The sequence below is a fragment of the Sebastes fasciatus genome, chromosome 16 (assembly GCF_043250625.1).
Source record: "Sebastes fasciatus isolate fSebFas1 chromosome 16, fSebFas1.pri, whole genome shotgun sequence".
Classification (NCBI taxonomy): Eukaryota; Metazoa; Chordata; class Actinopteri; order Perciformes; family Sebastidae; genus Sebastes; species Sebastes fasciatus.
Genome location: NC_133810.1, coordinates 14691875 through 14708122, shown reverse-complemented (window position 1 = coordinate 14708122; position 16248 = coordinate 14691875). Strand labels below are relative to the sequence as shown.

The 16248-nt window shown below is 40.3% G+C and overlaps 2 protein-coding genes across 2 annotated transcripts; one reads left to right on the top strand and one right to left on the bottom strand.

Moving 5' to 3' along the window:
• Positions 1-205: 205 nt before the first annotated feature.
• LOC141753138 (protein ABHD15) lies at positions 206-3210 on the bottom strand. The gene is given in 4 exon segments (XM_074611519.1): positions 206-1078; positions 1183-1412; positions 2430-2738; positions 2740-3210. Coding segments are annotated over 4 exon segments (1749 nt in total). The 3' UTR covers positions 206-339.
• Positions 3211-3920: 710 nt separating this feature from the next.
• On the top strand, positions 3921-13864 carry LOC141753391 (von Willebrand factor A domain-containing protein 7-like). Its single transcript, XM_074612023.1, has 16 exons — positions 3921-4355; positions 5279-5466; positions 6766-7032; positions 7261-7354; positions 7477-7611; positions 7785-7971; positions 8081-8250; positions 9063-9175; positions 9292-9408; positions 10250-10492; positions 10578-10710; positions 11014-11163; positions 11760-11852; positions 11939-12216; positions 12322-12615; positions 13153-13864. The coding sequence occupies exons 2-16, from the start codon at positions 5290-5292 to the stop codon at positions 13702-13704; spliced, it is 3003 nt and encodes a 1000-aa protein (XP_074468124.1). The 5' UTR covers positions 3921-4355; positions 5279-5289; the 3' UTR covers positions 13705-13864.
• Positions 13865-16248: the final 2384 nt, after the last annotated feature.

The window sequence follows — 16248 nt, the reverse complement described above, 5'->3', positions numbered from 1 at the left end:
AACCTCAAACTGCTTGTTTAATTTGCATAACCTCTCTTTTTAACCTCTTTTGTAGGAGCAACATTGCCTGAAAAGTTGTTGCTGTAGTAAGTAACACATTTTTGTTTTCCAAAGAATTATTGTTGGAGTTTCAAACGAGTAGAGCCATGTTCTGAGTGTTTTTGTTTGTCTTAACCAAAGATCATTAGTCCTCTTAATTTTTTTTTTTGTTTCCATCAGCTTTCTTTTCCAGTTGTTTGTAGGACTGTGCTTTCATCCAGCTACAGATGTAACTTGAGAAGGAAAAAACCCCCAAATATTGTCCAAAGTGTGTCTCTGCAGATCTCATCCTCTTCCTCCTCATCGTGTGTACGACCTCTTCCAGGTGAAGTTCTCTTCCTCTGCATCCGCGCTGCTCTCTTCAGGCACCTGCAGTCTTTGTCTCCTCATCATGTTGGCTCTCCTCCTGCGAGACGCAGCCATGTTGCTGGTCCGGCTCTTCTGCCCTACACTATATTCTCCTAGTGGACTATCCAGGCTCACCCCATCCCTCTCTTCCCCTTTAAGGAAATCAGACACCACTCTGAAGTACTCCAGAACCACAATATTACTCCAGTTACCTTCCTCCTCCACCTCGTTTCCAGTCCATCCTCCCTCCATCTCTTCTCGGCGCTCCAGAGTGAACCCACAGTGCCCTCCTCTGTCCGTCAGCACCAGAAGGAAATGAGGATTGCTCTGGAAAAGGTCAAGGGGCAACGTGGAGGCAGGCGGGAGGAGGGGATCGTCACGGCTGCGGATGCAGAGCACAGGGACCGCCACCTCATCTGCGTCTCTCAGTGGCTCGTTCCTCTCCCAGTAGTTGTCCCAGTCCTTGGCTGGGTACGCCCTCTCTCCCAGTGCCCAGGCCACTGAGGGTGCCAGGCCCCGTGGGGAATGAGATCCTGAGCTCAATCCAGAGTTTAGAGAGCTTATTGGAGGTCTGGGAGCCTTCTGCTGAGGCTGGGCTGAAGAGCAGGAGAGAGTTTCCTCAAAGTCTCTGAGGGAGGAACAGCTGAGGGCCCGGTCCACATCCAGGACTCCTCTGAAGGAACTTGCATACCTTTATGATGCCAAGTGAAGAAATACGTTTTATTTTTTGGGGTCCTTTTCATATTACATCATGTCATAACTACTATTAATACATTTTGCTTTGATTTCTCATACCTCCTGAGCTGCAGTTGCCGATGGTGCAACACCCCCCAGCGATAAATGGGGGGCATGGTGGTTTCAAACCACAGTTGTCCCTGGAGCACAGGTGAGATGGCTGCAGCCGCTGTCAGGTGTGAACTCGATCCAGACTCCCCCAAGTAGGAAAGAAGAATCCCTGAGCCTGAACCCTCACTCACTGCAACCATGACAGAGGACGGGTGGCAGCTGTGGACATAAGCCACCGCCTGAAAATAGAAGAAGATGTCAGGTAAAGTCATTGAATGAACAAAATGTTGATTTTAGCCATGTTAACATCTAGCATCTATTGATGGCAATGTGTCTGATGGTCCACCACTTTGGTCCAGACTGAAGTATCAACAACTGTTTGAAGGATTGCAGTGAAATTTTGATATTCTTGGTCCCCAGAGGTTGAATCCCAATAACTTTGGTAAGTTCTCACAGAGCTGCTAGCATGGCTGTAGATATTTTATTTGCATAAGACTGTATTTTGTGCATTGTCTATTGGATTTGAAAAAGGGCTGCAGATAATTGGAATCATCCATTAATCTGTTGATTATTTTTTATGTGCTTAAACATAAAAAAATAGTGAAAAATGTAAATTTCCCAGAGAGCAAAGTGGTGTATTTAAATTACTTATTTTGTCCAACCAACAGTCAGTTATCGGTCACTATAAGCACCATAGATATGGGTCATTAGGGGCCTACTAAAGCTTACTACTACGCAAAACTTAAAAGCAACACGTTGTAAAACTGCATGAAACGTCACGTTTTGATAAACAAAAAGGCTTCTTTAGGTTTAGACAATAAAAATACTTAGTTAAGTTTAGGGAAAAACATTGTGTTTTGGCTTAAAATAACTTTTTCGAAAGTGAAACTTAACACTTGTGAACACAAAGACAACTACATGTTGTTCTATTCACACGGGCGTTTTGAGTTTCACACTGTCTATACTACAGTGCCTCAGTTCCTCTTCTGCTCCTGCCATAATTACTACGATCACTAGAGGTCGCTGTCGTGTTCTTTTATTCCTTTGTTCGGTGATCTACCATGTGAATAGGTGATAAACCCTACTAATGGGTGTTGTAGGCCCCTGTTGAGCCACATCTATAGTGTTATAGCAACCGATAACGCCTATTTAATGGCCTGACAACAGTCTAATTGGCTGACTAAACTCACCATCTCAAAAAAACAACAAAACATGACATGATAAAAAAGGAGTGTACACCTGCCGTCTTTCTATACCTGCTCAAGATCAGCTGGGTCTCCGAACTCAGTCAGTCGCGCTGTGGTCAGCGGGCACCCCGCTGTGCCTCGAGCATGAAATACCACCACATAAAAGCCCTGACGCACGGCCTGATGGCACAGCACCTTTAGGTGGGGAGTCATCCCTCCCCAGGACTCAGGGATGAGGAGGAGGACAGGAGGCGTCGCGGTGAAGCAGCCTAGCGCCTTTCCTCCTGACTGATGCTCCTTCCTCCCCTCCCACCTCTTCCTCCCCACCACCTCACCCAGTCTTGTTCCCACCGCCCAGTCCAGAGCCACAATCCCCCCCGTCTCTCAGTAAGAGATTGTCTCTAGTGAACTGTAATGTGTCTCCATGTTGTCCACACAGCAGGCTGGACAGAGGCTGGAGGTGGGGGTCTCCCCTGGGCCAGTAGGCCAGTCTCGGCCTGGCCAGAGAGCCGCAGTGCCGGAGCAGATATTTGGCCAGCGCAGTGGGTTTGCAGATGAACCTGGGACCATCTGAGGCCTGACCTGACCCAGACGAAATATCTGTTCCTGGTGATCCGGTCTCCTCGGTCCATGCTCTTATATTCCTGTCTAGTGGCAGCTCCAGGATCAGGCAGATAATGACCCAGAGTCTCCAGCCTGTAGCCCTGACAGCCAGCGTGGTCCAACAACGTAACCTGGGCCAGCGCAGAGCCAGAGAAAGCAGCAGAAGTAGCAGCGACGGGAACAAACAGAACAAATGTTCCAATAGAAATTATGCCATTGGTAAGTAAAGAAGATTGTAGTTTCACATAAAATCCAATGTTTTCTCTACGAAGTGTCGCTGTGATTTCCTCAGTAACATCTGAGCCCCATATTCTAGAAACGCCTGCCTTGTTGCTTCATGTACCAGTGAGACATTCTTTCTCCAGTTTTTTAAGTCTTCAACAATTGGCAATCAAAGAAACATAAAAAAAAGAGAACTGGAGGAAATAGTGGGTCATGTAAATTGTTCCTCCCCTACACCCTTTCTCCTCCCTCCATAAATCATTTACTGCAAGCACAAGTTCAGATAGACACTGAGCAAACACAGGCCACACAAATCTGTCCCATTAATGTTAACATGATTATAGTCTTTGACCTTGCTGTTACTTCTTTTGTATTCTTTCCTCAGTTCACCTGTGAATATTAGGGCTGTCAATTGATTCAAATATTTAATCGCGATTAATTGCACATTTTTTATTTGTTAAAAATGTACCTTAAAGGGAGATTTGTCAAGTATTTAATACTCTTATCAACATGGATTTGGGCAAATATGCTTGCTTTATGCAAATGTATGTATATATTTATTATCGTAAATCAATTAATAACGCAAAACAATGACAAATATTGTCCAGAAACCCTCACAGGAACTGCATTTAGCATAAAAAATGTGCTTGAATCATAACAGGGCAAACTGAAGCCGGTGAAAATTAAAAAATTCAAACGGAGCTCTGTAAACATATAAGAACAGTAAATCTTAAAGCATCCAGTTTGTATCTGCAGGTTTCTGCCTGCAGTGTTTGATATGATTTGTGCCTTGGTGTCCTTCTGTTTTATCCCCAGCCCCTACCAATACCAGTATCACATAATATTATATGTAATATCATCCAAAAGATATACCAACTAACCACCTTAAGATATCTTTTATGAATCAGTTTGGTGTTGTAATGGGAAAAGTAGGAGGCTACTTGCTTTTTGTGATAACGAGCCACTTTAGATGTAACTATATCTTCTAGTCACTAGAACCTAGTGAAAGAAACATGGAGGGTATCCATTTGTATCATAACCAGGATGTGTTCTCATGCCAAGGCAACAGGTCAGACCAGTCAATTCCAGTCAAGGCTCCACCCTGGACATGGAGCATTATAAATTTAGCTGTCCCAATAGAGGGTCCACAAGACGACATCAAGCCCTAAGGTACAGTATATTCATATCTGATCATTATAAAGTCAGATTTGTATATATTTTTTTAATATGAATCAGCATCTAAATTAATGATGCAACACTGTTGAGACTACATTTAATAAGTTAAATTGATTAGTTAGTATCAATTTTAGTCACTGTTTTAGTGTTTTGTTTCCAAGTCTTGGAATTTTGAGGATGTAAGAATGTACATTTTTATTATAATGATAAACGTTTATAAAATAAATAACCTTTAGTTGTCCTTTAACTTAGAATTCATCATCAAATGACCAGAAAACCAGATGCCAAATCCATATCAATGTGCATTTTGTGTAAATGTGAAATAATGAGTTGTTGTTGTAGTAATGATGTGTGAGCTGCTCTGATTTTTTGAGTGCCGGAGGGAATTTGTTGTGGTAACAATTATTTATTGCGTTACATCCAGTTCTATGCAAAGGTTTGTCAACTCAGGAAACAAATTATATATTTGGTTAACTAAAAAAATCTAAACTTGTCCTCTGATTGTTATTTACTTACTTAGTGTGTGGAATTTATTATTTAAAAAGCACTCATTTAAACAGAAAATGTTATGAAGTCATTAGGAACAAATTTATTGACATCCAGTTCTATCAAAGGGTTTGTCAACTCAAGAAGAAATTATATATTTGGTTAACTAAAAAAAATCTTTGTAATAACTTTGTGTGCAAGAAGTAAAGTTTATCTGAAATTTTACCAAATTCAGTTTGGTAAAATATGAATTAAGGGGAAATGTTAACCTGTCAACTAAATCTTCAGGGATCAGCCTCTTGGATGAATAAAGGGATTACCAAATGTAATCTGTAGTTGACTCTCTGGACTACTGAATAATACTGTGTTAGCCTCATAGACCATCTTTGATAAGCAGTATAATTAGCTGTGTTTTTTAATCTCTCTGACAGGTTTTGCAGCGATGTCTGGGTTGGCTGTGTTGGGTCTCCTACTTCTGCAGACTGGAGCTTTCGGGTTTGATATATTCAGTGGAGTCTCTGTGAATCATCAGGAGATCACTGAGGAAGCCATCCTAAATGTCACTGCACAGGCGTGCCGCTCTCTGGCCCTGGCTGAGGGCAAAGACTTCATTTTTCCTGTAAGGATTAAATTCATTGATATCAATTATATTTTTTCAATTATTACATATATCAATTATGTATAATATTATATTGACTTTGTGGTAACTCTTTATAATAACCATCAATAATAAATGGTAAATTGATCGTTAATTAAAATTAAGTTAATAGTTATTTTACTGTTATCAAACAATGAAATGATAATTAATATTGTTTACTAATTATTAGTAATGCTATGATTTATACTATTTTATCATTAGTTTGTGTAATGTGGAATAATAAGTTTATAAATTATATATGGTATAATAGCTGAGATGATGAATGAATTTCATTCATTAGTAAACTATTTATTAACAGTTTATTTTTTACACACATTATAACATTTGATTTACTTTATTAAAGTGGCAGTAGGCAGAATATTTTTGGCATCATAATAACCTTTCAGCATATTGTAATTCAAGTGTTCTGAGAGAAAACTAGATTTCTGCACTTCCTCATGGCTCTGTTTCAAGCCTTAAAAAATCACAGGTCATTTCAGAGAGAGAGCATTCCTATTGGCTGTGCTCCAGCTGGTGGGCGGTGTTTGGTATTTCCAGAGGCTCATGATCTTTTCAGATTACCTGTCTCATGCACTTCTGTCAGGATATAGTGACCGTTTTATAAAAATAACTTTTTTTAATCCTATTTGCTCCATTTCCACCAACTGCTGCTTTAAGTATGTGTTAGTGATAACCAAATGATTCAGAAAATGTAAAAAAAATGTTTGTAAAACATATATAAACATTACATATAAAGATGGACCAGAAACCAATTAGTAACCATTAACAAAGTATTAACTATCTAAATAATGTTTATAGACGCTTTACAAAGTATTTAATAACCATTTAATAAGGTATTATAATCATCAGTTGCAACTTTATAATAGCCATCCAAACAATGTTTATAGACGTTTACAAACTAATTATTAACCATTAAGAATTGCAAATATCTATGTAATGTTTATTGATATTTTACAAACAATTTCTTAAAGGTTTACAAATCATCTGGTAATCATTAACAAATACTTAATATAGTATATAAAATGTTATAATGTGTACAACAATAAACTGTTAAAACAACAAAATTACTGATAAGTAAATCATATTAATTATCATTCCATTGTTTGTTAACAGTAAAATAACTATTAACGAATGTTTAATTAACTGTCAATTTACCATTTATTAATGACAGTTATTATTAAGTGTTACCAACTTTTTATTTCAAATGACCAGTGCCTGTATAATTGATAATTATTCATTATTAATTGTGTGTGTCCACAGACTTTGACTGTTGAGTCTGTTGTTGCTGCATGTGAAGCGTCAAAATCATCCAAGAGCTTCCGCAAAACCATCAAATTAATTCAGACAAGGAATCGGCGAGTAGACTTTCATCTTTTCTTTGACCCACGCTATCACTTTCACAATGAGAATTTTGCAGAGGGACGGCAAATCATCACAGACGGATTAGCAGCTGTGAAGGCCAGCAACCAGCGGGAGAACTTTGAGGCGGCGAGAGAACAACTGGGAGAAATCTGCCACCTTTTACAGGTAGCCTTCTTTCTATTATTCGTTTTGTTTTCATTGCAGTATTTTTAACAGTTTCGTACACAAATTGTATGCACTACAATTTATGTGCAACAGCCAAGGGAACATCTTTAAAAATGGCTTAGTGAAGAGTTCTGAAACGTGATCTTGGTATGAAGAGATGTAATATAGACGCTGCTATTGTGTTGTATTTCCCGGTAACTTGTCTTTCTTTTTTGAATAATACTGTAGGACTTCTACAGTCATAGTAACTGGGTGGAGATGGAAAACAAACTCCCAAACTCCAATCTGATCAGACCAGGAACCAATATTGGTAACATAGCAGGTAACGAGATCATGTAATATCAGTGTGTGCTTGGCTGTGTTAGGCTACCGAAACAATAAGAAATTGGAGGGTGAGATATAATTTTATTAAAGAAAATACTAACCCGTTGTTCCTTCCCACAGCTGTAACTAGAGCAACCTGTCGCAACTGTAATGGAGACGACTGCAGGAACAACATTTTGGAGGATATCCTACAGGAAAAGATACTTACCTCGGGATATTTTGATTTTGTGCCTGATTTATCCACCAAACCAGCAGGTAAATGACATACGTACCGGCCTACCTAAAGAATTGTGTTTAATTTATTATTATTATCCCTAGAGCCATGCTGCTAGCTAAAAACACACATTCAGAATAGTCTCTTCCCTGATATTCTCTAAAGAAGAGAGATATTTAAAGCTGTATGAAACATTTTATTCTATTTCTAACAGGAAAATGCAGCCATGGAGATAAACATGATGAAACAAGTAAAATCGAACCCAGAGGTGGGATCAACAAAGACACTCTGACCTCCAGCCATGGACACCTCCACAAGCAAGCAGCGAGGTTGGCGATTGCTGCAACCAGTGAGCTGCTGGAGGACATTCGAGGGGCTGCTGGTGACCGACCGTTCCTCCAGTATGAAACCCATTCTGCATGTTTCAGTTATGTACTGTAAGGAGATGGATCCCAAAGTTTTTTTAAAAATCTCTTATCTCTTTGTTTCCGTTCTCTCTTAATCCCTCAGGATGATGGGAATCTCCAAAGGTAAAGCTCTTTGCTTCGTGATCGACACGACAGGAAGCATGAGCGATGACATTGCAGCAGTGAGGAACCTCACTTCCTCTTTAATCAACAGTAAAGTGGGAACAGAAGATGAGCCCTCAGCTTACATTCTTGTACCTTTCAACGATCCAGGTAGGCTCTTAATGCCCCAGAGTAGACTTTACAATCCTGTCTAACTTGTTTTTATGCCTCCGCGCCGGCAGTAGCCGTGGCCGGAGGCATTATGTTTTCGGGTTGTTCATCTGTACATATGTACTGTATGTACATCCGCTCCATTCTTGTGAACACACCTTGAGAGAATTTTTTCAAATTTGGTATAAAAACATCCACTTGGACTCAAGGACGAACTTATAAAATTTTTGTTGTCAAAGGTCAAATGTCAAGGTCACTGTAACCTCACGTCCATCCTGTTCTAGTGAATGCTATATCGGAGGAACGCCTTGAGCGAATTTCTTCAAATTTTGCACAAATGTGCTCTTGGACTCCAGGATTAACTGATTCGATTTTGGTGGTCAAAGGTCATTGTGACCTTTGAAACGTGAAACACCACAACTCAAGAATCCATGTGCTAATTATGACAATTTCACACAAATGTCTAAGAGGATAAAATGATGAAGTGATGACATTTTGGACTGACATGGATGTAAACTGTAACTTGACTGGTTGGTTGAGGCATACAACCATAACGCGGTAATTTTAGTTTCCCTCTGAAGCGAAGTAACAGGATGTTTGCACTATCAAATTTATGAATTTGCTCTTTAACTGCTTACCGGCTAACCTGCAACTAACTCAATGAAATGTGGAATGTTATGATTGTTCAAATAATATGTCAGCAATACAATAAGAACAATGGCAGTATCAGTAAATCATAAAGTACTCAACAAACACAAGCACAAGATGAAGATTTAACTAATTGATATTTCCAATCTCCACTTGAACCTCAGATTTTGGGCCACTGACAAGGACTACAGACCCAAACGTCTTCAGGAATGCTATTAATTCACTATCGGCAAGCGGTGGAGGAGATCTTCCGGAAATGAGTCTTTCAGGGCTTCAGGTGCTGTGATGTCTTTGAGACTACTTCAAAATCTGTTTCTGCAAAACTTGATAATAAGACAAAAAAAATGAAAAGTACAACTACTGTATCATTGCTGTCCTCTCTTGCTCATACAGCTGGCTTTAACTGGTGCTCCTCCCAATTCTGAGATCTTCCTCTTCACTGATGCAACCGCTAAAGACCAACACCTGAAAAGCACAGTGATCGCACTCATCGAGCGGACCAAGTCAGTGGTGAGTATCTACTCTCTCCAAAAACATATGGTGTAGAAAATGATAGTGTAAAGTAAAAGAAATTAAAAACTCATAATGTAAAAACTTGCCTGTACTGTCATAAGAGTGTATAGACACTGAGTGAGGCTTTACGTAGGCACAGCAGTGTATTGAGCTAAATGCTAAAGTCAGCATGTTACCATTCTCACAGTGACAGTGTTAACATACTGATGAGTAGTAGGTAATGTTCTCCATTGTAGTTTTGCGTGTTAGCAAGATAACATTTCCTAATTAGCATTAAACACGAAGTTCAGCTGAGGCTGACGGGAATGTAGTTTTGCAGATATTTTGTCATAAATTATAATAATAATAATAATAATTGACCTGATTATGGCACCCAAACGTTTAAAGAATCAGCTGTTATTTAAAATTCACCCTCGGGGGTACGTGAATATCTGTATCAAATTTCGTGACAATTAATCCAATATTTGGACCAAAGTGGTGGACTGTCCAACACTGAACATCCTCAGAGCCATCACAAGGTGCAAGCAGAGCTAAAAAATATTGAGTGCATAACATATGTCATTATGTATGTTATTACTAGGGCTGTCAAAGTTAACGCGATTTTAATGCAAATTCGTGAATGAAGATACTGGAACAAAGCTAGTTAGAGGGGAGAGCAGTATGAGAAAAGTAAAGCGTTTTTTGAACATTAGTGCATGTAAACATGTTCTAGTAGAAACCCAAAATAAAAGTATGTACCTGAAAATGAGCATAATAGGTCCTCTTTAAAACGTAAAACCCTATGAGTTGGCTTTACACCTCAAATTTTTCGTACCCCTTTTATCTGTTTTTTTTTCAGGTGAACTTCATGCTTACTGACATATTGGGACGTCGTCGTCGAAGACAGAGTGGTGGCGATCAACATCAACAACATCAACAACATCAACAACATCAACAACGACGACCACCACGGATGGTGAGAACAGATGCCCAGCTGTACAGAGACCTGGCTCAGGCGTCAGGAGGTCTGGCTATTGTAGTCAGAAAGAGTCAGCTCCCAGAGGCCACCAGCATCATAACACAGTCCTCCAGCTCCTCTCTGGTATTAACACTCTCACTTGCCACTAATGACTTCTCTGGTTCCAAAAAAAATGCAGTTGCGTCACCAGTTTCATTCAACCTCCTAGGTGACCCTTCTGCAGGCAGCCAGGACTCTAGGAAAGGCCGAAAATTTCACTTTCACAGTTGATGAGTCAGTAAGAAACCTCACAGTTTACATCACTGGGAGCTCTGTCATCTTCACTCTCATCAGTCCCTCAGGTGATACTTCTGTGTTGTATCATTGTAGCAGTTAATAAGCAATAATTTACAAATCACACTAAAATCATTTTAAAGCAGAATAATATGTTGATGTTGTGTATTGGCATAGAAAAAGTATTTTTAAGCCACGTAGTGTGAAAATTCCTGACCCATCTGGTGGTAGTATTAAGTGCAGTAGACAACGATGCACGCTACTACTTCATAACTCATCTAAGAAACTGAAATGTTAGAAATTAAAAAGTTAGTTTAACTCTCGGCCTTTTAACCAGTTTGCTTCATTTCTTGCCATGACTTTGCTTTTAGGTGTGTCTCAGGAGAGCACTAACACCACAGGATCTCTGATCACTGCATCCCAGTCAGTGGGAAACTTCAAGACGCTGCAGCTAAACACACAAGCTGGACTTTGGGAAATTAAAATGGTGTCAACTAATCCCTACTCGCTGAAGGTCATAGGTGAGAACTTATAAAGAACGTATATTGCTAAGAAGTGAAAGTCAATTGTTCGTTCCATTGCAATGTCGGCACCCAGCAGCTGAGCTATGCCTCCGCCATTTTGGACTGAAAGCGACTACCGGAAGCCAGTTAAACATCCGCCTACAAAGTGCTGTACAAAAGTAAAACAAAATGATTTCTATTCTATTGTCATAATTTGAATGTCTCAACCGAAACAGCCTGTGTTGAACAATAGAAATATTATAAATATGCATACTACGAAAAAACAATATAGATGAGGGCTATTTAAGTTTGTACTGGGAAGTTGATTTACCTAAAAAAAAAACACATCATCCTCTAATTTACAGATGTCTCTTTATACATCCATGGCAATGAACTACCGCAGCGCCATCTAGTGGCTATTGTCAAAAAAGCACTGGAGTTTTGCCTCTTTGCTCCTATACTCTTTGTTATTACTTAACTTTATTATTGTTTTAGGTGTAACTATCACTTACCTTGAAGGGCCGGTTCATCCAAATCACACAATGCTAATGCTATGTCCTGCATGTTGCATCTTCGGTTGATATTCTTTTCTTATAACTTTTCTTTATTTTCAGGTGAGAGTCCCATTGACTTCCTGTTTGACTTTTTGGAGGCATCGCAGGGCCTGTTTGGAGGATTTGATGTTGTAGACAATCGTCCCAGAGCTGGTAAAGGAAACAGAATTTGAATATGCCAAAGTAATTTGCCCATTCACTTCAGTATATTTCAGTGGATTTGTTTTCTTTTTCTGAAGGTGTTAATGGGAGCATGATCGTGACAATAACCGGGAGTGACTCAGCCATGGTGACAGAAGTCATTCTGGTTGAATCGTCGGGGTCAGGAGAGGTTAATGGCAAGGTGGAGGCTCAGGGCGGAGGAGACTTCTTAGCTCGGTTTGACAGGGTACCAGCACAGGATTTTGTGGTGCTTGTGAAGGGACAGAGCAGCAATGCTTCCTCCGGAGCGTCCCCAGTGCCCTTCCAAAGGCAGTTCCCCACCAACATCAAAGCATCTGCAGTGACTGTTACTACTGTAAGTAAAATGCATCTAAAATCCTATGATATGACTTTAAGATATGTTGCTCTGCCACAGTCTTTTAAATATAAAACTGATACTGACTTTTCCTTCCGTTTTTAGCCTGATTCAATTAGCGTCTTAGAACCAGGAACACAACTTTCAGTTCCCTTCTCTGTGACGACGAGCGGCGCAGGAGGAACCTTCACCATCCGAGTGACCAATGACCAAGGTTTTAGTTTAACTTTCCCGTCCAGTTTAGTCCTGGCAACTGGAGGCAGTGCTAACGGCACAGTGAACATCACCGCACCTGCTAACACCCCGTCTGGTACTGACGTCACCCTGACCATTGAGGCCGAGGCTTCGGGAGGCGCAGACACAAACTATGTAGTGCAGCGCTTCACTGTCCTTAAAAAGGTAACTCATCACAAATCACATCTCAATAAATCTTTTTCGTTAGCTTAGAATGAGCCATTTATATCTTCCACCATGTTGCTCCGGCATGTTTCTACAGTTGCCTAGAACGGACAAACCAAACACTGACTCTAGATAGAGCCTTTCGCGTTTTTACGTTAACTGAAGGCCACCGTAGTGGCTTGTGAAACTGCGGTAACGTGAGCCGCAGAGTGCAAAACTGTGGTACCGCCAGCCGCCGTCTGACTTCCATTGCTTCTAAAGTAGTGTTGTTATAGTAAGGATGGCCTCTGAGCGAGGCGAACAACTTTAGTTTTGCACTCGGCGACTCAAGTTACCGTAGTCTTGGAGGAGTGAGCGGAGGGGTACTCAGTTGGTTGCAATCTGCAACCACACCACTAGATGCCGCCAAATCCTACACACTGTACATTTAAGGCAGTGAATGATCATTGTAGCTTATTTAATCCTGTCATCGTAGTGTTTATTGGTTCCATCACTGATGTGAAACCAGCTGACTTTATCTATTTTTTCACCTCATAGGTGACTGATTTCACTCCGCCGATGTGCCAGCTGCTCAGCCTGCAGTCCAACTGCTCTGATATCTGCAGCTTATCAATGTGGAAGCTCTCTGTTCAGGTGACTGATGGGGCTAACGGAACGGGTGTCGACCGCGTTAGCCTCAGACAGGGCAACGGGACATTGAGCACCAGCCTGGCCGCTGGCAATGGGACCTTGTACACCAGCCTGGCCGCTGGCAATGGGACCTTGTACACCAGCCTGGCCGCTGGCAACGGGACCATGAACACCAGCCTGGCCGCTGGCAACGGGACCATGAACACCAGCCTGGCCGCTGGCAACGAGAACATAACGCTGGTGTCCTACAATTCGTCTTGCTGTTCGCCTGATGTGGAGCTGCTGGTTGTGGATCGGGTGGGTAATGTAGCCTCCTGTTCCTACAGTGTCCGGAAAACAGCCACCAACAGCACACAGCCTCCAGCAGCAGCACCTGTTGTGTCTTTGTCTACCAGAGCAGATCAGTCTCTTCTTCTTTGCTTTAGCATCACAATCCTAGGGCTCAATTTACCATTTTAAATGGGGATCAACTGAGAATGTTAGTGCGAAGAAGACTTACATTTTAAAATGTTCTTTTGGTTTTGTAAAGTTAGCTACATACTATATACACTCAGTTGCCAGTTTATTAGGTACATATACATAGCTAAAACTAATGCAGGCCGATACAACAAAGTGCAAGTTTTGTACGACCAAATGCAGAATATTACATTTTTGTGTCAAAGCACTGACACAGCCATGACACATTACTTGTACCATGGTAAATAGAATATACCATCTATTACTATCACTATACTACCACAGTTTTTATATGTTTTCAGTTATAATGTTCAGCTTTCATTGCAACCATTTTGGAGATGTATAATTCAACTTTATGGTCATTTTTGAGGCAGTGATGTTGTTGAATTGTATTGCGTTGCACTGAAAGGTGTTTCTAATATTTGGTCTTCCTTCGGTGATATAAATGGATTTAACTAGGTGAACCAAATAAACTGGCAACTGACTGTACTGTATGTACACCTGGGTGATATACAGTCAAGCTAATGTTAAAATCTATCTTTAAGCTTTTAACATGTGCTGTATGTATTACAGGGTACTTGGTGTAATTGTAAAACTTAAATGGGGTTGTGAATGTCTTACGATTAAGACTTAGGATCATTTATTCATATTTTGAGTATTACTGCTAATATTAAGTTGTGGAATAGTATTGTTGGGTGAATGATGAAATTAATTTGATCATTTTAAAATAAATAACATCTGAAGGTTTGCTTCTTACACAGGTGATTAAAAGACATAAATGATGACACAATAAATTAAAAAAAATTATGTTGACTAGTCACCACTGGTCTTTTTGGGTGAAAGGTGTATGGCAGTGGTTCTCAACCTTTTTCGTTTCAAGGACCCCTACATTGATAAACATTAGGTCATGGACCCCCATTTCACTTCAGGGACCTCCATCCGAAAAGATTTTGGTTGTTAGAAATGATTAAGACCAGAATTCAATAGTTGTCAACTACAGTTGAGGAGACAACCGTGGAGGAAGTGAAACATGTGAATCCTGAATAGTATCAGATTACATCATCAGAGGGTAACAGCTATATTAAATATCTGCATAACAGTCCAATTTGATCTCCAGTATCAGCACCACATTATCATAACTATCAGGACCTTGAAAATATTTTTTTTTTGTGGAGGAATAAATTACTTTTTTTTCTCGTAAATTTATGACTTTATTCTCGTAATATTATGACGTTATTCTCGAAATCTCAGATGTATTTTTTTTCCTCAATGTGGCCCAAATACTTTATCGTAGAATATGACAATGCAGTAGAAATAATGTTGTTTTAGTTTTGTACGGCACTTTTCAGGCGGACGTTTTACTAGCTTCCGGTAGTCGCTTTTAATCCAAAATGGCGGAAGCGTAGTTTTACTGCTGGGTGCTAATGTGGCAATGAAACAAACAATTGACTTCCACTTGTTGGTAATATAGGTTCTTTGCTAACATGTGTTGTGTTGAAGTCTGTTCCCACGTCAAATAGTGTTTCCCTCCTGTTAAAATGATAGCGCCCCACTCAGTGTTTAGGAGGGTTGGTTTAGGTTTAGGTAGGAGGAAACGCTTATCGACCGGAAACAGAACTCGACACAACACCTGAGTTGGAGAAGTGATGAGCTAATTGATGGCAGGTGTGCAAGTAGAGCGGCAATCCGGGAGACTGACCGTGAATCACAGGAGACACAAGAAAAACACAAGGAAAACAGACAACTTCATCAGATATCATGTTTGTAGACAGTATGATGTGGTGTAATGTATCCGTGTGCGAGAGCTGCAACATGATGCCAGCAGATGAGGAGCGGTCTGACCTGCGACGCCGCTGGTAAGCGTGGTTGGATGTGTAGGGTGTGGTGCACAGGATGCGGTGCACAGGGTGCTTTTGTGTCTTACACAACATCCATCTCTTGTAAGTGTGTCACTTATCATTCTCTAAAGCTTCTGGAGAAGAGCTACACGGGAACATTGATACCGCTGTCATATCTCTCTGTTAAATATATGAAGCTACAGCAAGCGGCCGCTTAGCTTAGCATAAAGACTGGAAACTGAGGGAACAGCTAGCCTGGCTCTGTCCAATTGTAACAAAATCTGCCTAGCAACTGAAGCTCACTAATTAAAGGGGAACTACGCCCATTTTCAAAATTCATACAATGTTATTCCTGTGGTCTAAGGCAGTTCAAAAAAAATTAGTAAACATGAGCAACTCTCTCCCAAATCCAAAAACCAGAGTGCTAAAACTCAAACTTGTGATGTCATATCGTATAAAGTGTGGAATAGGGAGCACAGGCGCAGTTTGCGTTGTTTCAGGGGGCTCACTGGACCCCCCTAGAAATGCATCTTATATATTTTTTATAATAACGCAGAACTAATTATTTATTGTAATGATGAATAATGTCAACCTTGTTGTGTCTTCTTATTGACAGAATAAGAAACTAACAAGATAAGAAGATAGATTTGTGGGCTATACATTTACTTATAGTGAACAAACCACGTACCTCAGCTGTGCGGTCAAGATC

Bases quoted from the DNA above. Each gene is read 5' to 3' on its own strand.
- LOC141753391 (XM_074612023.1), top strand. From the start codon at position 5,290: ATGTCTGGGTTGGCTGTGTTGGGTCTCCTACTTCTGCAGACTGGAGCT. The intron at 9,176-9,291 runs GTGCTGTGATGT...TTGCTCATACAG, and splicing joins TGAGTCTTTCAGGGCTTCAG to CTGGCTTTAACTGGTGCTCC. The intron at 11,853-11,938 runs GTAAAGGAAACA...CTTTTTCTGAAG, and splicing joins AGACAATCGTCCCAGAGCTG to GTGTTAATGGGAGCATGATC.